We start from the raw sequence: 22,334 nt of genomic DNA on the forward strand, positions 1-22,334 counted from the left end.
CAGCTCCCTGTTTGGGAGGGTGGGCAGCTGGGGGAAGACAGAGATGGGGGGGATAAAGCTGTGGGGGCTTGTCTGGGGGGGATCCAGCTGGGGAAGGAAACTGGGGTTTCCACTGCTGCTTCTCCCACACCCTCTAGAAGCCCTGCCCTGGCTTTGGCTCCTGGAGCCCCCGTCTCGGTAAGCTCTTATCTCTCCGTTCAGCTGGCTCCTTGGGAAAAGAGGTGATAGGTGTCAGAAGGCCAGAGTGGCAGCAGGCAAAGAGAGAACTGACAGCATGGAGCCATTTCCCTGGAATTTGCTTCCGTCCTCTGCCCCGTCCTCACCATCATAGACAGGGCATGCAGGGCTCTCCTGGTCCCAGGGAGAGTACCAAGTCGGCTGAGCCCACTTCCTCAGTCCAGCTACAGAATCAAAAGGGCCCAAGTATTTGGCTCCTGTGGGCAATTTGCATGTGATTTGCATACATCTGCATCCCCACCACCACCCTCATTCCAGACGCTCTCAGTCAAAGGATGTAAAATGAAATAAAATAAAGTAATTAGTGCAGCCTACCGTAGCCTGATATGCAGGGCCTGACACCCGTGAGAGACTTAACTGGTGCTCAAAGCGATCAATGTGATCGCAGGCCAGGATGGAGATGGGGAGGGCAGTGAACGAGGGTGCTCGGCTCTGGGGCAGAGAAGGGGAAGGGGAATCTGTCTGCACTGGAAGCTAGGCATCTCGTCCTGCCCCAGCCACGTCCCTGGTCTTCAGAGAACACAGACGTGAGCCATGTGGAAGCCTGCTCTTGGTTTCCTACACCTCGGTCTGGCACTGCTGTTGCCCCAGCCCTGGTAGCTACTTCTGCAGGGAGATTTTCACTACTGATGCGGCAACATTTGATTTCAAACAAGAGTGAAGATAGTTGCTTCAAAGGATGGGAAGGCAATGAGATGCCTATTGGTATTTTCCTGTTTTCAAGCTCCCTCCCACCTTCACTCCTATTAACTGTTCCCATCGGGTCTCTGTATTTCTCTCAGCAGGTCTCTCACTACCCCTCACTCAAGGCTGAGGAAGAGATGCAGTACCATCCTCAGCAGTGAGCTGGAGTTAATTTATCCCAGTCCTCTGCCAGGTGCTAATGAGATGCTCACAGCGTGTGTCGGCCAAGCAGTTCCCGTATCATGTACACACACCTCTTAGTGATTCAGTTCATGGCACTATTTAACATATGTCTTGACTTTCTCTAGGCCCATTGATTTATCCAGGATGGAAACCTCTTCTAAAGCCGGGGCCCTGTGGGGATCCAACTGTCGGAGGCGATTCTAAGTAGGAGGGGCTACGATGCTAAGATGGGGAACAATGATGTGGGTTAAAAGGAGCCCAGGTCACCGTACCCAGCAAAATAGCAATGACCAGCAAATGATGACTCAAAGGCCAAGAAAGGAACAGTAACTACAGGACGGTTCAAAGCAAGACTGGACCAAGAGCAAGGAGGGAGCCCAGCTCCGAGTCAAGGCATTGAATGGTGAGTGGCCCCCAGCAGGATCCTCTAACATTGGGTTTCCTGGCACTGCACCGTGGGTGTGGCAATAGCTTGAAGGAGCAAAGGAACCAGTTCTAGATGCCTCATCACCAAGCTGAGCCCACCCAACCCCCCACCTTCCCCCTCCTCTCCCCACTCCCCACCCCCTACTTCCACGCTCCTTCCAGAGCAGTTACACTTGACTGTGTCACCCATTGGTTTCACTTGAAGAAAGGACAACACAACTTACAAAGCCTAGGGAAGTGTTGGTTTTAGATCGGGGGCCGGCAAACTAAGGCTGGTGGACCAAGTCAGCCCACAGCCTGTTTTTGTATGACCCATGAGCCAAGAACATTTTTTTTACCTTTTTCAGTGGTTGAGAAAATTAAAAAGGAGAAGTAGATTTTGTGACACGTGAAAATTACATGAAATTCAAGTGTCCTTGAATAAAATTTTATGGGAACCCCGCCATGCCCTTCCATCGGCACGCTGTCTGTGGCTGTTTTCACACTATAACAGAGCTGGGTAGTTGCGACAGAGACCATATGGTCCCCAGAGAGGAAAATATTTACTATCTGGGCCTCACCGAAACATTTTGCCACCCCCTGTTGTAGCTCATGGAAGAGCAACTCTCCGCCTAACCCGTACCCCAGATGGCGGTACCTGGCTCTGTGCAAACCTGAGTGCGGCATTGCAAGAAAGTCAATGCCAACTGGACCTTCTCCTGAGCCCAGCCAGCCCCGACTCCCTTGTGGCAAAGGGGGGCCAGGCTGGGATGCCCAGTCCAGACACATAGAAATGTCTATCGGTGGCTAAAAAGGCCAACGCTTGTTTCCATGACCCAAAGCTGGTTCTCCTGTTGCCAACACCTGGGCCTCGGGCAGGTGGGCATCTGCTCATCTTTATCAACATCCCATCTCAGACCTCCTTAGACCTTGGGGTGCCAGACATGTGGACTAGTCCTAGGTGTAATCGGATTAGAAGGCAGACTATGTCTGTAATTTGATTTTTAAGAAGGCAGGGAGCTGTCCTCTTCTCTCTCCCCTGCGAAAAACATTACCCAAATCCTCATGCCCCAAATTCCACCCTTCGGTTCTCTTTAGTTACTCTGGAATCAGGGCCTGCAGCATTCTTAGTAACCAATACTAGGTACTGTTGGGGTTTCCTGAACATAAGGGCATGTTAGGGACACAAAAGATGTCAGCACGAGATAGATACTGAGGGCAGAAGAGAAATAGATACCTGGGCAAAAGGATCTTCCAGGAGGGGTTCAGCAGAGGATGGGGACCTAGCAGAGAGCACAGGACAGCTCAGGGCTGGTTAGGGCTCAGTATATAGCCAAACCCGCGAGGATCCCCAGAGAGGCTCTGGGGACGCTACCCTCAGCCCTGGCCATAGGTACAGAGGGGATAGTGGGGGTGACTTACCCGGTACCACACGATCTCACGCATGCGGCCATCTGTCTTGAAGTTACACTTCAAGGTCACAGCATCACCAGCCACCACGGGTGGGAGAGGCTCAATGTTGACAGTCAGGTAGCCTATGGAAGAAAGGAGATGGGGTGGTGAGGGCATGAGCTGATCTGGAGGGCTGGGTTGACAGGTGGGGTGGGGGAAGGAGCCGGCAGAACTGTAGGGGGCGCTGTTCGCACTGTGGTCTTTGTGAATGGTGATGGCGGGCCTGAGTGGAGCTCATCACCCTCTTCTACCTTCTCATTGATGCCTCCCTTTCTGAGAAACTTCCTGGCTCCCATGGATCCCTCCAATCCTGAAAACACTTCTTCTTGGGATGAACTGTCCCATGAAAGTAGGACCGGTTGGCACCTGGAGGAAGTGCCTCAATGTATTTCTACAAGATACCCCAGAGAAACGGGTCTGCGGTCCAACACTGCACCTCCATCCCCGCTTTTAGAAAGTCGCAATGTGCCTAAGCTTTGTAGGAAATGTACATGCTGAGATGCATTTAATCTAGTGCTTCCAAACGTATTTGAATACGGGTGCTCAGCCATCCCTTAAACCCCACCAGCATCTCATGCAGCCAGGGTCCCTGGAACATCGGGATATGGTGTTCTAGGCACCCATCCCCGTCCATTCCCAGCCTCATACAATGACTCCTGGTGAGAAGGGAAGAGAGAACTGGGAAACTGGTGTTTGCTTCCTGAACCCCCAAATCTCCCATCAAGCACACCCTGACGCCCCAAAGGAGATGCAGTTCCAACCCTGGGCCATGGCGGTGGTGATGGTGGTTGCGGGGGGGGGGGCGGTGATAACAGGCTGACTGCCTGGGAAGGAGTCTCAATTGTCTGCAAGCACAGATGATGCTTCTCACCACCAGCTGTCCCCGGAATCCCTGCCCAGCTCCCAGGAGCTGGGGCTCTTCTCCTGCCAGATACACCCCGGGCGACACTGATGCCTTCACACCGAAGTCCAGCCTGCTGAGTCCTCTGACCCACCCCCTCTGCCTCCCAGAGCCCCATCCTCAGGGCGTGGTGCCCACTGCAGCTCCATGAGGGACCTCATTCTTGGGCTGATCGTCCAGGCTCATTGGATTGGCTTCCTGCTGGCTGATGTCCAGCCATTGATCTAATGTAATCAATCCTGTCTGATTGTCTTAATGAGAAAACTAGCCAGAATGGATTGGGGGATTTCAGTTGTGCAGGCAACCTAAGCAGATGGAGCCCAGGTGTCTGACCCCTGCCTGGAGCTTAATGGTTACAACACGCTACGGAAAAAGAAGAAAGAAAGAAAAAAGAATCAACCTAGAGGGGAGCAATTTGGAAGCTCGAGGCAGACTTGACCTGTGCGGTCCAAGGCTTCAGGTCCCAATACCCAGGGTAAGGGGGTAAACCCGGGGCTCACCCCCAGGGGGCCTCTAACTTAGACCGAAGGTCAGGCTCGCAGGGAGCCCCACAGAAGACACATGGCCCGTGAGAGCAGTGATCAAGCTAAGCAGAAGGAAGGACCCATCTTCTGCCCCCTCCTCTCCTCATTCACTCTGCCCCAGAGTGTGCTCCCACCTGCTCTGAGCAGGCCCCGGGCAGGAAGCGGGATGGCTTGAGCATGGCCCTGCCCTCCAGGAGTGTACAGTGGAGGGACAGATTCACAACACGATCACACTAAGCTGGCGAGGGTAATGGTAGGATTACGGTGAGGGACTGGGGGAGGGGAGAGGGGAAACCTGGCCCAGGCTGGATGATCCGAGAAGTCCCCAAGCCCAGCCAGTGCCAACCCATGACAAACAAGGAGGCCACCTGCAGGGGGATGAACCCCAATGGGAGGGGGGACGCTGGGGAAAGCCAAGTCAAGTGTGAAATAGTAATAATGGCTCACACTTCCACGGCGCCCACTGTGCCACACACTGGGCTCCGTGCTTAATACACACTGACTCGCTTAATTTTCACAACAGTCCTAGGAGAAAGGAACTAGTATTATTCCGACTTTCCATGGGGAAACAGAGAGGCAAAGTAACCTGCCAAGGTCACACAGCTATAAGTGGCAGAGCTGGGATTCAAACCCAGACCTTCTGGTTCAGTTATGACCACCACGCTACACACCGCTAAGGATGGGAGAGGTGAGAATGGGCCAGCAAACATTTCCCATCCAGCCCTGGGAAGGATGGGAGTGTGTTGCTGGGGGACCATGGCAGGAGACCAGGACCTGATCCCCTCTGCTACAGTTCCCAGCCTTGGGATGACCCCCCTGCCGCCGCCCACCTTGCCAGCAGGGCTGGGATGCGTGTCTCACCTTTGGAGCTACAGCTAAGATGAGCATCAACCGTCCAGATGGCTGAGGAGCTCAAGAACAGAGAACGGCCCCTCCCACCAGAAGGCGATGGAAAGGACACATTTTCAGATGTATAAATCTTCCAGCCAGCCCAAGGCGGGTGCAGATGGCGCATGTATGTGAGGCGGGCCAGGGCGGGATGCCAGCTTGCAGGGTCACCGTTTCTTGGCGAGCCCTGAGGGAATCACAGGTGTGAGCCTGGTGGGCACTGGAGGAAGTGGTGGAAACTCTGGTGACTGGTGGTCGTGCTGGGAGCGCCAACAGGTGTAGCAGGTGTCTGGGGCACAGGCTTCACAGGGGCAGGCCTGGGTGAGAGCAGAGAAAGCCCACCGCATAGCAGAGAGAGGAGGTCCTTGGGATACCGGAAGAGGAGAATTAAAAGGTGGGGGCATGGGGGTGTTTCTGACCCCTTAAGACAGCATATTCTGCTTGTTTAGAGAATGAGCCGCTAATAGACGTATCAGGCAACAAGATTTCCATTATCAACTAAGTGTGAGAAATTTTGGTTTAAACAAAATTAAACATGGTCCTTCCCTTCAAAATGTCTCAAAACTTTCTCTCCTTCCTTCTATCTGTCTTGCCTTCTTCCGTAAAAATTATTGAGAATCTATTCGGTACCAGGTACTGTTCCAGGCACCAGGGATACAACAGTGAAAACAGGCAGGTCCTGCTCTTGGCAGACGATGGTCCAGCAGAGGAGACGATAATCAAAGGAACAAACGATGAGAAATATGTCAGGTGGTGATAAGTGTAATGAAGAAAAGCAAATCAGCGTAAAGCAAGGGAGAGTAATGGGGGAGGGGCTGCTGTGGACAGGGCACGACGCAGGAGGCTCCCTTGAAAGGGCCAGAATAAAGGAAAGTGTGAGCCATGTGTGACTCTAGAGGGAGAGAATTCCAGATGGAAGACGCCACACGTGCAAAGGCCCTGAAGCTGGAGTGCTTGTGATTCTCCAAACTTGGGCGGTGGTGGGAAACTTTTTTGTAACATTGTACACTCTGGAGCCCATTGTAGGATTAGAACCAGGGCCAGCACGAGGGTGGGGCAAGCGAGATGCCTAGGGTGCCAGGCTTAAGGAGGCACTCACTCCCGCTGCAGGACCCTGAGCCTTATCTGCCACATCCTAGCTCCCACCCTGCTAGAGTCCTTTGGAACAAACACTAGGAAACACCTCTCTCGGAAAGTGACTGTGTGTCTCATTCCCGAGGTCCTTGAAGTCACAGAGGGAGGGGGATGGGGGCGAATCGCTCCGAGCGGAGGTGTCTCCTCAGCTCCCCTGGGAGGGGCGGAGGGGGCGTGCCGGGCCGCAGAGCAGGCAGGAGGTCTCAGCGTTAAGGACTAAAACCTCCTTCCCTGGGCGCATGGCGCTTTCCAGTTTCTCCCAGAACTTTCACTCGCATTTTTCCATCGGCTCTTGGAACAGCCTGCGCGTGTCTTCCTGGTAAGACGCTGCGATTACTGCATATGTCACGCTGGAGTGTAATTGTCTGTTTGCACATCTGCCTCTCCTTCTGGTATGGGAGTTTCATTAATATCAGTAGAGTATTAAAATGAGAATATGAGTGATGCTTTTTTGAGCTTTCTTCTGCGCGGGCGGTCTCAGTGCTCATGTCACCCTGTGAATATTTCTGTCACAAAGGAGGAACAGCAGTTCATGGGGGTGAAGGGCCTGGCTCAGTACTGCTGCCGTGTAAGCAGCAAAGCCGGGATCTGAACCCAGATCTGTCCGAGTTCGAGCGAGGCCAAGCTGTCCACCACGTTTGCTACTGCCGCAGCAGAGTCACGGGACTTGCTGAGGTCATGTGAGGATTCGGGGGGTTGCCCGCCATTGGCCGCTGCATTGAATGTATCTTCATCAGAGGCCTGGCTCTCAGATGGGGTAGATGATGATGGAGAGAGGGAGACTGCAGACACAGAGGTCCGGGGTGAGATCAGGTCCCAGCGAGGGATGGGGGCAGAGGGGAGACCCCACTCCCTCCAGGCTCGAGAGCCTCACAGTGAACTGTGGGATCCCTGGACCTTTCCTACCCAAGGCCAGGAGAAGCCTCAGGCAATGCATGGGCTCTAAGTCTTGGGTTTGGAGGTAGGATCACTGGCCGGGGGAGGGAGGGAGAAGCAGGTGGCAGGGTGATTTTCTGACTTATGTACCAGGCAAGGATTGCATCAGCCCTCGTCAACACCTGGATCACAGGTGAGAACTCACCTTCCCAGAAACAGACACACGGGAGAGGGGATAACAAGAGTTCATGGCCAAGGAGTTTTTTGCAAAAGAGAAACACAGGGAAAGTTCTCCTCTAGGTCTAACATTCCTCCAGCTCCTTTTTCACAAAATCCCATCATCTTCCGAAGATTCCGTGTTGGTTCTTTCTCTGAAAATACCCTCCCCCTCACTTTCCTTGCTTCTCCCACCCACATGCTTCCAACAAATCTGAAGTCAGTTATCTGGTTCAAGTTACTAGCCCCACCACTCAGTCTTGACCTGGGCAAGTTATGTGGCCTCCACGGGACTCCGTTTCCCCATGTGTAATGTAGACGTGGGAACAATCACAGGGTCCAACATGGTGAAGCACGTTCTAGGAGTTTGTTCATCACGAGCCCTGCCCACAAGGGGGCACCCCTGAGCAGGGTGAGGCATCCCCATGCTCCCTCGTCCGTCCCCCAGTCCCCACTGTCCAGTTGAGGAAGGACGGTCCTGGGATGGAAGTGGGAAGAGTGGGGTCTGACATTGGAAGCTGGTCAAGGAGTAGGAGATTCAGAAATGTCCAGCTCAGCCAGACATCCCGTCTGGACCGGGATCAGAGCCAGAACACCCACCAGGAATCCTCTGCAAAGCAGAGGACAGAAAACCAAAGGGAGGAGATCCAAAAAGCCCCGTGCTGCCAGGATCCCTGAATCAAGCCCCTGGGCTGGTGAGAAGGGGCCGCTGAGCAGGCAGGGGTGGGGAGAGACGGGCTCATCCACCAGCCAGGAGGCAGTGAATCCAGTCGAAAGAGCACAAGAAACGTGAGTTGTGGGCTCAGCTGTGCTGCCAACCAGCTCAGGCGGGTTGCCCCTCTCTCTGGGCCTCAGTTTTCACATCGGCAAAATGAGGGGTGAACTGCATTTTCGGGGTCTTCCAGCTCTGATCAACCCCATGTCAGATGTTAACTGAGCCTGAATCCTGACGCCATCGTTGCCTATACAACTCAACGCCATTTCTCCGAGAAGCGAACCTGTCAATGAATCAGCCACCAGCTAAAGATGGAGCTCTTTCTCGGCATTAAATTTGCCACCAATCAGCGACGATGCGTAAGCCCTCCCCCCGCCCCCACCAAGCACCCTATCAAGAAGCTGGATCAGGAGTGGAAACGGGTTCACCTTAACTAAGCAGTTCATTACCCGGAATGGGGCCATCACTCTCCCCCTCTATCGCTGACAGCAGTTACACCACTCCTGTAAAGATACCTTTAGCCGGGCTTCCGTGGTGGCGCAGTGGTTGAGCGTCTGCCTGCCGATACAAGGAACACGGGTTCGTTTCCCTGTCCGGGAAAATCCCACATGCCGTGGAACAGCTGGGCTCGTGAGCCATAGCCGCTGAGCCTGCGCGCGCAACGGGAGAGGCCACAACAGTGAGAGGCCCGCGTACCAAAAAAAAAAAGATACCTTTAGCAAAATGGCAGGCAATGTTTAGGAGCCAGGCACCCTCCCAATGTGCTGATGACATAGTTTCTCTACCTGGAGACTCTCTTTGCAATATCCCAGCATCACTCCTTTCCCTTTTTCCAGCTCAGGGAGGATGTTTCTAGAGGGCTGGCTCATGTCTGGCCCCAGGCTAGACGGGAGTCAGAGAGGGTTTCCATGGGAGGGCTACAGGTAGTGCAAAGAGGCATGAGTTATACTAGGGTGACCAGGTGTCTCAGTCTCCCCTGGGACCCAGGGGTTTCCTGGAACAGGTGCTTTCAGTGTTAAAACTAGAAAGTCCCTGGCAAACCAAAACAAGTTGGTCACCATAGTTACACTCCCACCATGGTCCACCATGGCTAAGCCACTAGACCTCTTCGCCTATTTCAATCAGGAGGTAAGGATAACAGTCCGTCCCCACTATAAGGATTAGTGAGAGTAAATGCTGCCCTGGTACTTGCCTCCTCGTGGGTGTTCGGTAGATGATGGTGCGACTTAAGGATGTAACTTGTGAGATTAGGATTTGTCTTGGGCTTCCTGCACCCATGGATGCCCTTCAATCATCTTCCACCAGCAGCCAGAGAGCTTTCTCCAAAAGGCATGCCATGGCCTTCATAAGGGCCTTCAGAGCTTCTCATTGCTCCACAGAAAGAGGCGCAGATGCTCTCTGGGGTGATCCGGCCCAGGCTTGGCTCTCACCCCCTATCCAGGTCCTGCTGTGTTCTGCTCCTCCTCGTGTGCGGCCTCGGTCTCCCCTCTGGGCCCCAGCACAGGCTGTCCCCTCTTTCTCAAGCCCTTATGCTTTGCTTGTGTAACTCTGTTCATCCTTCAGGGATTCATGGAAATCTCACTTCCTCAAGAAAACTATCCTGGACTCCCCAGGTTCTCACAGTTCCCCAAATACCCCTCCCTTCCTACCACTTAGGACACTGAAAATGCCTTGTAACGATGTGTTCATTGTACATTCTCAGTGCACAAGGCCACTAACTCTTTCTACTTGCCATGTTACTTGTGTGCCTAGAACAGTGCCCAGATCCGAGCATGTGTTGAATAAAGAAACACATTAATTCTGCCCACCCTCTAGGCTGTTCTATAGTTAGAGTGGGTGGTGTTCCCAGGAGGGCCTTCTCAGAAGCACCTCTTCCCTGTGGCGCAGCCCAAGCTCAGGGCCGCCGTGACCCCAGGTGCCTTGCGAACCTGCCTCTTTGATCACATCTGCTTGGGTCGATGTTGGTATTCCTGCAGAGTGTCCTCTAAGGCTTCTCACAGAGGTCAGGCAGAACTCCGTCCAACAGAGGAAGTCACCACTGGGCGGTGAGTACCAAGGATGGTAGGACAGAGGGACCTAAGGAGTGAGTCAGCAGACAGCACAGGGGCAGAGCAAAGACCACAGGCTGCGGAATCCATGGACAGCGGCATTGGCTCAACCAGCAGGGCCCTGGGGCAGGAAGGCGGGCGTTCACCCGAGCAGGGTGACTGCCAGAGCTGCGAGGCTCAGAATCAGGGCACAGAGGCGCTGCTGCTGCATCGGAATGATGTCCTGCTTCTCCTGGGAACACTGGGCTGAGCTGGGGTCCCGGTAGCCTCCCCACCAGCAGAGGTAACCAGGTAGCTTGTAGCAGATGGGTTAGGAACCCCTAACGTAGAGCACCACGTTACTGCTTGATGAACCCCTCGGATGTCCTTTGGCCTCCCAAGTGAACAGGTCCAAAACTGAAGTGATGTGTCCCTCTCCTTCTCCCCAGTTCGGGGAACACCAGCAAGGCCCGCAGGGTCTACAGAATAAATCCAGAATTGAACTCTACACTACCTTCCTGAGCCCAGCCGCCGTTTACTGCTGGTCTCTTGTCCTGCCTCCTAGATGGTCCACCCACACTCACCTTTGTCCCTGCCCATCCCTCTGATTTCATCTCCCTTCACCCTCTCCCTCATTTACTCTACCCACACACAATGAACCCTGCTGATTCCGGAATACTTGCTGGTTAGACCAGCAAGACACAGCACTTCCACAAGGGAGCAGCAGAATGACTGTGGTTGGGGCCATTTTCAAGTTCAAAGACAGCAGAGGATCCCAGGGAGGCCAGGGAGGTGTGTCTGAGACCCTTTCTGGGACTGTGAGAGACCTGAGGCTGGATGGATAAATTTGTCCCATCACATCCCTGACATCTGAACCCAGCTCTGGACAGTTCCCTTAGCCCAGAAGTGCCTATCTTGTGTCACCCAAGTTATCACTTGTTGATACAAAGTAACTAGAGAAGAATCAAAAGCAGTGGACCACCGTCTTTCTATCAGAGGGCAGGGCTGTTTCTGCCAGCAGACTGGGAGCTCCCTGAGGACAGGGACAGTGTCTCACCCTCTTCTGTGTCTGAGAGTGTAGAAGTGGTGCAGAGAACTCAAGGACCCCTCTTCCCTGGGAGAACCAGCTTGGACCACACCGAGACTTGACCTGGGGCAGACAGACAGTCAGGTGGTGGCAGCAGCTCCACCAGCTTTGTTCCACCTGCCGGAGTGGACCGTGGGAGTCAGGGTCACGTAAATTCCTCACGCCACCCTCCCCTTTCTGTGGGGCTCGGATTTATCTCCACGTGATAACAGGAGCTCCATGCACCACCACTCAGGAAGAAAAGAGGTCACCCCATCTCATGAAGATAAATACCATAGCGTGGTGCGACAGCCGCCCTGGGCACCCCGCACCATGTACTTACTACAATGATAGATCTTATTACAACAACCGATTTACTGCAACCATATCTTTCAGGCAGGTATAGAGCGTTCTGTGAAATACACCCTTCCATGCTGGGCTAACAGGTGCTCCCAGCCACCACCTCCTTGTTAGCAGAAATGGGGGCAAGAGGTGGGGCAGAAGATAGAGGGGGGCCTTTGAAGAAAAGAAAATGTCTGAGCAAAGAGGGGAGGTTAATAGCTCATCCGTCTCTAAGATGGATCAATTCTTCCTCTCCAGTAGCTCTCAGAACTGTGACTGCCCTGCACCAACCCTGCCTTGGTTCGGGCCCTTAAAATCCCCATCAGGACCCTGCACAGCCACCTTGCTGTTCCCAAGCCTCAGGCTTTGCCCCTCCAATCCACCCACAACATCGGAGTCACAGTGATATTTCTGAAATGCAAATATGATGACGCCACCTCTCTGGTTAATGCCATGCAATTTCCCCACCCCATTGCCTTCCAATTGAGGATCAAGTTCAGCCTCTGTCATGGACAACTGGGCCCCTAATGATCTGGTCTCTCTCAGCCTCTCCAACTCAATCAGTCTCTCACTGCGTTTGTGCTACCCATCCACCAGCCCTCCCAGATATCCTCAGGTTCTTCTTTTTGCCTGTGCCATTTCCTCTTCCTGGAATGCCCTTTTGCTCTGAGTTCACCTAGGGAAATTTGTACACGTCCTTCCAGGTTCAATGCCACAATCACCCCCTCCTTGACTTCCATGAATCTGACACTCTCTCTTACAAGCACACAGCCCCCTGTAAACATCTCAATCATACCCGGTCCACATTGCTTTGTAATATAACATACGGTTCTTTGTGTATGTCTCTACAATCAGGCTGGGAGCTTCTTAAGGTCAGGGGCCTGGCATTTATCCCTGTGGGATATTTGGCACGTGGTGGGTGCTCAGCCTGTGTGCTGCATGCATGAAGTAATGAATGAACCAACACATGAGCACTGCATGGGACAGGGCTCGGTGAACCGTGTAGCCCTGGAGCAGTGTGGATTGGGCTGCAGCCCTGCGTACTGATGTCACATCTCGGATCCAAATCCTCCTTTGTCTCCTCACTGCCTTTGGGATGAAGTCCAAACCCCTTCCCCCACACTCATGGCCTGCCTCTTGTCCCTCTGCCTTTTCCATGCTGAGCCTCAGTCATCCTGGATTCCTTAGAGCTCCTTAAATATGCCTTGTCTGGCTACTGGGTCCTGGCACCTGCCATCCTTTTGCCTGGAACACCTACCATCACTTTACCCCCATCGCTTTGATATACCCTTTAGGTCTTAGTTTAGACATCACTTAATTTAGAGGCTGCCCAACATACACCCTGACTTCACCTACCTTGCACCCAGAACCCCCAAATCATGGTTAAGTGCCCCTCTCATGGCATCTAAAATAACCCTAACACGTTGCATGGGGTGACCCTTCATTTTGCCAGTCTGTCTCCCAACATTGTGAACGATGAGCTCCTGGAGTGCCAAAAACATGACTCAGTAACTGCATGCTGGCCATGCCGTTGGTACTGAAGACATATTTATTGAATGAATGAATGGATGAATGCATGGATGAATGAGTCTACAGATGAACAAATAAATGCTACAGATATCTTCAGCTGGCCTCGCCTTAGCAATAACATCAAATTCTGTTGGGGCTGGAAGGTTTCTTTGTGTTTTTGCCTTATTGGGTTACGGATTTCCACTCTAATTTGAACCATGGAAAGACATCTAGACACGAAGCCCCCACCCTCAGACTCCTGGTTCCCACATCCCCCAGCAGAAGGCCAGGTCAGTTCTGGGTCACCAAAGACATCAAACATTTTACACCTCTGCAGGGAGACGTGCCTGCCACTTTCAGGTGTCCAACCCCTGCCCCAACCTCCCAGACTCTTCTGAAATATTCCCCCTCTGTGTTCTCCAGCCAGCTAATCGAATTCCCCTCTGTCAGAGGCAATAAATGCTCAAAAGCCTTGTAGTATTAATGTATTATTCATGACATATGTATTATTTATCATTAGTTTGTTTATTTATTATTAATTTGTGTTTCATTATTGATACTGTTGTGGTTCTACTATTAATAAGAAGGATTGGGAAGGCTGTTCTGTGGCCCTTTGAAGACACCTGATGCTTCTCTGATTGATTCTCCGGAGAGCCAGTGTCGGTCAGTTTTCTTCCCAATTCATGGATGGGAGACACTGAGGCCAGAGAAAGGCAGGGCTTGTTCAGTCATTCCTCTTGCCTCTGAGATGTAGGCAAGGGAATGTGATGGGACTGGGGAAATGCTTCATTAGGCAGCGTGCCCTGGGCTGACAACAGGGCCAAGTGCATAGGCTCCTGCAGGATGCTGATGCTGGACCTGCCAGCCAGGTCTCCATCTGGACCAGCTTGTCCCAGGCTCCTTTGCCCAAGTTCACATTGGGGTCTGAAGGTGTCTTTGCTATGCTTGTACACAGTGCTGCTCTGTGCTATGTGCTCCCCAAACCCCATTTTTTTTCCTTTTCCTCCCAGGGATTCAGCTGGACTACATTTCCCAGCCCCCTTTGCAATTTGGTGGGGTCATGTGACTAAATCCTGGCAGGGGAATATGGCTTCCAGGTCTGACCCCTAGAAACCTCCTGTGCCATCCTCCACACCCTCTCTCTATATCAGCTGCCTGGATGGACCCGGACGAGGACAGAGCCAGAAGATGGAAAAAACCTGGGTATTTGAATGACAGTATGGAGTAATGTCCTCCTACAGCCCCTGACAGACAGTAATATGAGTGAGAAATAAAATGCTATTGTGTTAATTATGAAATAATTTTTATAATAAATATATTTTATATAATAAACACAAATTATTAAAAACAAAACCACTGAGATTTTAAAGTGATTTGTTACAGCACTTATTCTACTAATACTTTCCATTAATATATTGCACATAGTAGGTACTCAGTAGGTTCTTCGTGAAAAAAAGTGAACAGACAGATAAATGAATAACAAAATTAATCGGTGAGTCCGGCTATACTGTCACTGAGTTGGATTCCCAAACCATAGTTCTCCATCACAGAGGATCACAGGGAAGTGGCTTTGATGATCTCGAATGGAAATCTTTTTGTTATAAAGATGGTAAGCTGAGGCCCAGAGAAAGGAAGGGCCTTGGCCTAGGTCACAAAGACAATTAATAAGCAATTTAAGACCAGGATTCAGGTCTCCCGAAGCTTATCACACCCATGACCTTTCATCTGATAGCTTGCCATCAGCCTCTAGAACTTTCTCAGTGTCTTTGGGGGTTGGTGAGGGGAATCATCATTTCTTTATCTCTGGGTCAGTCCAGCATCCAAAGAACAGCTGGAACTGCCAGAAGGGAAGAAGGATGAGAGACTGACGGGATACAGGATGCCCGTGAGATGCCCGACCAGCCATGGCTGTCTCTGTAGTGCCCTCTCTGGTCCAGGGCCACCAGGTCAGGGCTGGCTGTGCAGCCAACCACAGGGAAGCCACAGGTGGTGCAGGAGGAAAAGGAAATAGCTCCAGACCTTGAAGCCAAAAACCCAGGTCTAGCTCTCGCTCTGCCATGGACACAGAGGGCAACCCCCTCCCCTTCTCTGGGCCTCAGTCATCTCATCTGATAAAGGGGTTCATGGTGATCATTACTGAGAGTAATGGTGATGGAAGATGAAACAATAGAGGGGAAAGTGATCTGAAGAGCACAATTGGGAAGGCCTCCTTCTTTGCATGAGGATATTGTCAGGGACCACCGGTGCCGAGAGGTTATGACCTTGGGCTTGGGAACCAGACAGACCTGGGACAGCTTCTGACTCTGCCACAGGCCACCTCTGCAGCACTAAGTTGTTTCATTGCTCTGAGCCTCAGTTTCCAACTGCCAAATGGGGATAATTATCCTTACTTCTTAGTGCTGGAAGGGGTGGGGGGGAAAGGGAGGGAGGTGGCCCAGGCAAGGGGCCCAGTGCAGTGCCTGGCGTATGGGGACAGTGCTGACACAGATATCCTGGCCATCACCCCCCTGCCTTGACTGCCCCACTTCTCCACACCCTCAATCCTCTTTTACCAGCAAGACTCCTTTAAGGAGTTTGCTAGAAAGCTTTGGGGCCGATGACCCACGTTTCTTTTTTGTCTGCTTCAGATCAGCCTCAAGAGCACGGAGGCTGAGAAGTCACCATCTCCTAGTCGATGTTGTTTGTGTCCTCTGCGGAGATTTTTGAAGCAAAGTGCACAGAGGGCCTGGCAGTCCTGCATCCTCTGACATCACTCAGCATCAGGAGGACAGATTTGTTAACAGGGAGGCTCCTCTGACTTAGAATAACATTTAAAATGGATGAGAGGTTATTAAGGAATATTTTAAAAGAAAAATAGTTACTACTCAAGGAGCACAGTCTAAGCTAGGTTATAAACTGGTCTTAATCAGTAAAATGAGGCAACTTAATGAAAAAAATTACAATTTAAAATAGGCCTACATTAAATAATAATGTCTCATAAACACAGAAGTCCTTTAGCACATAAGAATGAATTGCTGGACTCAGAAGCTAAAGGCACAATAAAGGAACCCTTAATTTTTTGGTCTTTTATTTTTCTCTTCCAAAAGGCAACCCAAAGGAAGACTAGACTTCCTCGCTTCGGCACCAAAGGGTCTGGACATTTGCAAACGGAATTTGCTCAGTAACAATTCTGTTTCCTTCAAACTATTATTTTAAGACGTGGTCTGAATGAAGTGTCACTTTGTTCTCCAGATCTGCATCCGTTTTAAGTAAACGCATGTGACATTTTTACCTCTGATGAATTAGGGAATGAACTCATTTTGCAGAATCAAAGCCCCTGAGTTTAGACCCTTCGGGCTGGGCAGCTCAGCTATCAGGGTAACAGCCTTACTGGTCCAGCGAGATATTGCATCTCTATTACAGCAGCTGTTAGGAACAGTCCAATGAAACAGAGTGGCCTCATCCAGGGACGATTTTTGCCCCCCAGGGGGATATTTGGCAGTGTCTAGAGACGCTTTTGGTTGTCACAACCGGTGGAGGTGGAGACTGCTACTGGCATCGACTGGGTACAGTCCAAGGACGCTGCCAAACATCCAACAATGTGCAGGACATCCTCACAACCAAGAGTCGTCCAGCCCCGGAGGTCAACAGTTCTGAGGTTGAGAAACCATGCAGCGAAGGGAGAAAAGCAAAATTCTGGAAGGAATGAACGTGCCCTCAGGAGTTCCCAGGCACAGGAGACAAAGAGAGTCTCCAAACATCAGGACCGGCTATCTGAAGCTGGGAATGTAGGCTGCTGGAAAATTTTCCCTCAACATGACCCCAGCACCAGGTGTGTCTAACATCTGACTTTCACCCAAACCTCTTTTCCACCCAAATGGATCTATTCTCTCCATCAGAGCACCTTTCTTGCCCTCTGGAACCTATTTTGATTTTGTGATAGGAGAAGCCTAGGAGAAAGGTTTTTTTTAATTTATTTATTTTTATTGATTTAGTTTTGGCTGCGTTGGGTCTTCGTTGCTGCGTGCGGGCTTTCTCTAGTTGCGGTGAGCGGGGGCTACTCTTCATTGCGGCGCGCGGGCTTCTCTTGTTGCGGAGCACGGGCTCTAGGTTCACGGGCTTCAGTAGTTGTGGCACGTGGCCTCAGTAGTTGTGGCTCACAGGCTCTAGAGCACAGGCTCAGTAGTTGTGATGCACAGGCTTAGTTGCTCTGCGGCATGTGGGATCTTCCCGGACCAGGGCTCGAACCTGTGTCCCCTGCATTGACAGGCAGATTCTTAGCCACTGCGCCACCAGGGAAGCCCAGGAGAACGTTTTTTCACAGTCACCCTTGGCGAAATGGATTTATTCTGCAAATCAAGAATCCTAGCTCATAAAGGTGAGCGTCTCGAGGGCTCCTTCCTCAAAGGGTAGCACTCAGCGCTTCCCTCCTTGCTAATCTGACTCTGCCTGCTTGGCAGGAGAAGCAATCTGGTCTTCGTGTTAATACTTTATAAACACAAACGTCCTACAAGATAAACATCAGTCTATTACACCTGTTCGGTTGAAGCGTGCCTGCTTGTTACCGAAGGCTATTTGGGCCTGATTCGCTCACGATATAACTTCTTCCTGCTGGAGGCCAAGGTGCAGATCGTAGGCATCTTATTGAGTGGAGGGGTTAGGTGGGGAGCAAGTGGGTTAGGGTGGGATGAGCAAGAGACATTTTACTCCCATCCTCCAGGGCTCAAGCTTTCTGCTTCCTAGAGGGGACAGAAAGGCATGGGGTCCCTCAACAAGAGTTGCATGGACCATGGGCCAATTTGCCACCAGGACAGGAATTCAGGAACAAGGCAGGGCACACTCCAACACCTGGCTAGTTTTAGTTTAAGTTATGAAAGAATGCTGAGTCTACTGTGGGCAGGTATTAGGTAAGACCTGCCCAACCAGCCAGCCTTTCTGAAAACAGGCTGGAATCTTGCTCTGCCACTTCCTAACTCTACGCTCTTGGAACATGACACACCCGTCTTTTTATCTATCAAGTAAGAATCCTGATGCCGACCTCCCAGGGCTGGAGATAATAGAGGTACCGAGCTAACGTATCACTGAATACATGATTGACGTTACTACTGTTAGAACAATTCTATTTCTTTTTATAGGTATAATTTATAGTAAAATACTACAGTAAGATACAGTAAAACCTCAAGCAAACAACTCGATGCAGTTTACTTATTACACACCCAAATGAACCACCATCCAAATGAAAATATAAGCCATTCCCAACACCCCAGATTGTTCCCTCGTGCTCGTCTCCAGGCACTGCCCCCAACCCCAAGGATAACCTCTATTCTGGCTTTTCCATCCTAGATTAGCTTTGCTTCTTCCTGACCCTACTATACAAACAGAATCACGCAAGAGGTGCCCTTTTGTGTCTGGCTACTTTTTTCTCAGTACAACGCTTTTGACGTTCATCTATGTGTTGCTTTTATCTGGAGTTTATGCTGTTAAAAAATGTTTCCTGGGTAGTATTCTGTTGTACGAAATACCACAATTCATTTATGCATTCGACAATTAAGGGACATTTAGGTGGTTTCTAGTTTGGGGATATTATAAATAAAACCTATGGTTGTCATTAAAATATTAATCCTAGACCCAAGGGACAACTGGTCAACCCCTTTCTTCCCCTGGGAACTGATCCCCGTCCTTGGCCAGCTCCGGGCAGAGAAGCCCTCTGCTGTGTTATGAAGAAAATGAGTTTGCCCTCAGCATGCCCACGCAGCCCTCTGCACCCTTGCCCTTCCTCCCAGGGGCACTCGGGTCATCCCTTAAGAGTCTTGGCCACTTACATGTCTTTGATGTGAATGCTTTTCCCCCACTGTTCTCCTAGGGGCATGTTGAAGACAATCTCTGACACCCCCCATGATAAATGACATGACATTTGATCCCGCTTTGCTTTTTACAAATGTACACATCCTTCTGATCTGGCGGGAAGGACAACAGCCCTATTTTTCAGGTAGGAAAACTGAAACAAATTGATTCATCCACTTGTTCACTCACTGGACAAATACTATTTTGGATGAAACCCTTGCTAGTTACTGGGCCAGGCATGAGCCATGAATTGACCTGGTGGGAGATGCATAAACATAGGATCACACCCCCTGCCAGATTCTTCCCACTTTTGCATCTTCTAGCACTGAGTGCCCTTGTAATTTACCAAATCCACTGCTTGCTTTCTGCATGATTAATCTCAGCTCCCTGGTGAGATGAAGTTTTCTGTTGCTAGTTTTTTTTTTTTTTTAATCCTTCCATAATACACAACACTCTTAGGAATACAGAAGTGTTTAATAAATGCTCTGAAAGAGTGCAACAGAGACTGGTATTGTCGACTTGACTTCATAACTCCAGACGTACAAGTTCCACATTAGAGAGGCTTGCACATACCCAAATAGCTTTCTGGCAAGTACAGCTAAATCATAGATCACACGTGTGTAGGTCAAAGAGATTCAAGGTCCAAGAAGGACTCAGCATGCCCTTGCTGGGTGCGAAGAAAACATGCCAGCAGCCTTTAGGAGCAGAGAGTAACCCCCATCGACAGCCAGCAATCAAACACGGACCTCAGTCCTACACTCACAAGGAAATGATTTCTGCAACATCCCTAACAAGTTTGGAAGTGGATTCTCACCCCGGGGGCCTCCAGATGAGAGCCCAGTTAGTTAACCCCTTGGTTCTGACCTTGTGAGACCCTGAGCAGAGAACTGAGCCTGGCCCACAGGGACTTCTGACCTACAGAAATGTAAGGTTAGAGATGGGTGTAGTTTTAAGCTGCTGAGTTTGTGTAATTTGTTATGCAGCAATAAAGGCTAATATAACATGTTTAACTGAGACTGCAGTAGCCAGGAATCTTTTTGAAGCATCAATCAAATTGTGCCACTCCCCTGCTCCAAGCATGTTAATAGCTCCCATCACACTGGACAGCCAGAGCCAAAGCTGTCTCATGGTCCAGAGAAGTCTGGCCTGGCTCTCGCTACCTTGCTTCTTACCACTCCCTCCCTCTCCCTCCATTCCAGCCAAACTGACCTCTTTGCTTTTCCATAAACATCACAAGCTCACTCCTACCTCAGGACCTTTGCACTTACTGTTTCTCCTTCCTGGAATACACTCATCCCAGCTATGCACATGGTTTGCCTATTCATTTCAGTTTGATCTTTGCTCACTGTCCTATCCCCATGGATACCTTCCTTGACCACCCAGTCTAAAATTCTCCAAAATTCCCACTTAGCATCTCTCTCTATCCCTAAAATTGCTTTATTTTTTATAACACTATTTCTCTGCTTAACAGTATATTTTAATTTATCCCTTTGTTTATTACCAATTATATAGACCCTCCTACCCCACCAATTATATAGACCCTCCTACCCCACCATGTCATTCATTGTTTGGAGAGGATCCATGGGCTGGCTCACTTTAGATGACCTTAGGATGATTGAGAATGAGTTAATAGCAGCAACAAGGACCCCTAGGAGGGGATGGACTTCCTCTGCCTTATTCACTGCAGTGTCTCCAGTACCGAGAACAGTACCTGGGAATCATCAATATTTAATAGTGTTTATGATGAGTCAGGCATTGCATTGGGTACCATCTATTGTTTTAATGAAAACAACAAATCAACACCACCATTCTTTAACATTGACAGGCCATCTTACAGAGCAAGATTTTAAAGAACTCCCAAAGGTAGGATTTTGTACCTTTCTCACTAATCCTTAACAGTTAGCATTCATAGTTTCCCTAACTCTGATTCTGGGCTACATTTTGATTAGAATCCTTCGTATAGGTCACCTTGATTCACTTGTCCCCTGGTTCCAGTTGGACTGTAGGGTTTCAGGGGAGCTTGGAATCCAAATGCTCGAGCAGCATCTCCTGGCTACAAGACCTGGAGTTGTATTTTATTTCCAAACCGATTCGTGTGATTACTTCCTTTCACAATGGGCTGCTTGAGTCATGCTGCCATAGCTTCACTTGCTCAGAGCCCCCATCTCCATCCTTCTCCTTGTCAGCAAGATAAGAGGGAGTTGGGGAACGACCTGGATGACAAATGTCCCCTGTATAAACTGGACGGTTTCTCCACTGAGAAGGTAACTTCCCACTGGGTTCTGGAAGAAGACACAGCCCTATTCTTAGCAATATTTTTATCTTGAATGACTTCTCCCTTTGGTGATTTCAAGAGTAACATTTGCTTATTGTAGGAAATAAATAATACAAGAAATTGTACAGAAAAAAAAAAATCTCCTCTTGTAAACAACCACACAGAAAAAGCCATTGTTACTATTCTGAAATTCTCTCTCTCTCTCTTTAACATGACTCGGAGATCCTAGTATCACTTGACATGAAAACGCAAATCCTCTTATGCCCAATTGTGAAGGTTAATTTTATGTGTCAACTTGAATGGGTCATGGGGTGCCCAGATTACACATTATCTCTGGTTGTGTCTGTGAAGGTGTTTCCAGATGAGATTAGCATTTGAATCAGTGGACTTGGCAAAGGAGATCACCCCCCGCAAAGTGTGTAGCCATCATGCAATCCATGAAGGGCCTGAACAGAACAAAAGGCAGAGGGAGGAGGAATCTGCCCCTTTTTTTCCTACCTCACTGCTTGAGCTGGGACATCTCACCTATCTTCTCTTGCTCTGGGACTGGGATTTACATCATCAGCTCCTCTGGTTGTCAGGCCTTTGGACTTGGACTAAATTATACCACTGGCTTTCCTGGGTCTCCAGCATGCAGACAGCAGATCGTGGGACCTCTCAGCTTCCATTATATATATATATATATATATATATATATATATACACACACATATATTCTGGTTTTCTGTGGAACCCTGACTAATACAGATTTTGGCATCAAGAGTGGTTCTAGAGGAAGAGAATTTTAAAGACGAGTTTTCTGAATTCGTTCTGGGGTTTCTGGAATTGCCTCCCCAATCTGATTAGATTTAAAGACGCTGATGACTCTATTTCTGTCCTAGTCAGTTCAGGCTGCTACAGAATGCCATAGACTGAGTGACTTACAAACAACATAAATTTATTTCTCACAGTTCTGGAGGCTGAGACGTCCAAGATCAAGGTACTGACACATTCAGTGTCTAGCGAGGGCCCACTTCCTGCTTCATAGACAAATGTCTTCTCTCTGTGTCCTCGTGAGGGTGAGGCAGCTCTCCTGGG

At 50.1% G+C, this 22,334-nt stretch overlaps 1 protein-coding gene across 7 annotated transcripts in view; it reads right to left on the reverse strand.

The window, feature by feature from the left end:
* IGSF21 (immunoglobin superfamily member 21) overlaps positions 1-22,334 on the reverse strand; it is a 269,749-nt gene that overhangs the window by 134,042 nt on the left and 113,373 nt on the right. For all 7 annotated transcript variants that reach the window (XM_060310412.1, XM_060310420.1, XM_060310418.1 and 4 more), the window contains one exon: positions 2,932-3,044. In XM_060310412.1, coding sequence (XP_060166395.1) covers positions 2,932-3,044 — 113 coding nt within the window. The remainder of the gene's footprint in view (positions 1-2,931; positions 3,045-22,334) is intronic.

This window comes from Globicephala melas, chromosome 1 (assembly GCF_963455315.2).
Source record: "Globicephala melas chromosome 1, mGloMel1.2, whole genome shotgun sequence".
NCBI lineage: Eukaryota > Metazoa > Chordata > Mammalia > Artiodactyla > Delphinidae > Globicephala > Globicephala melas.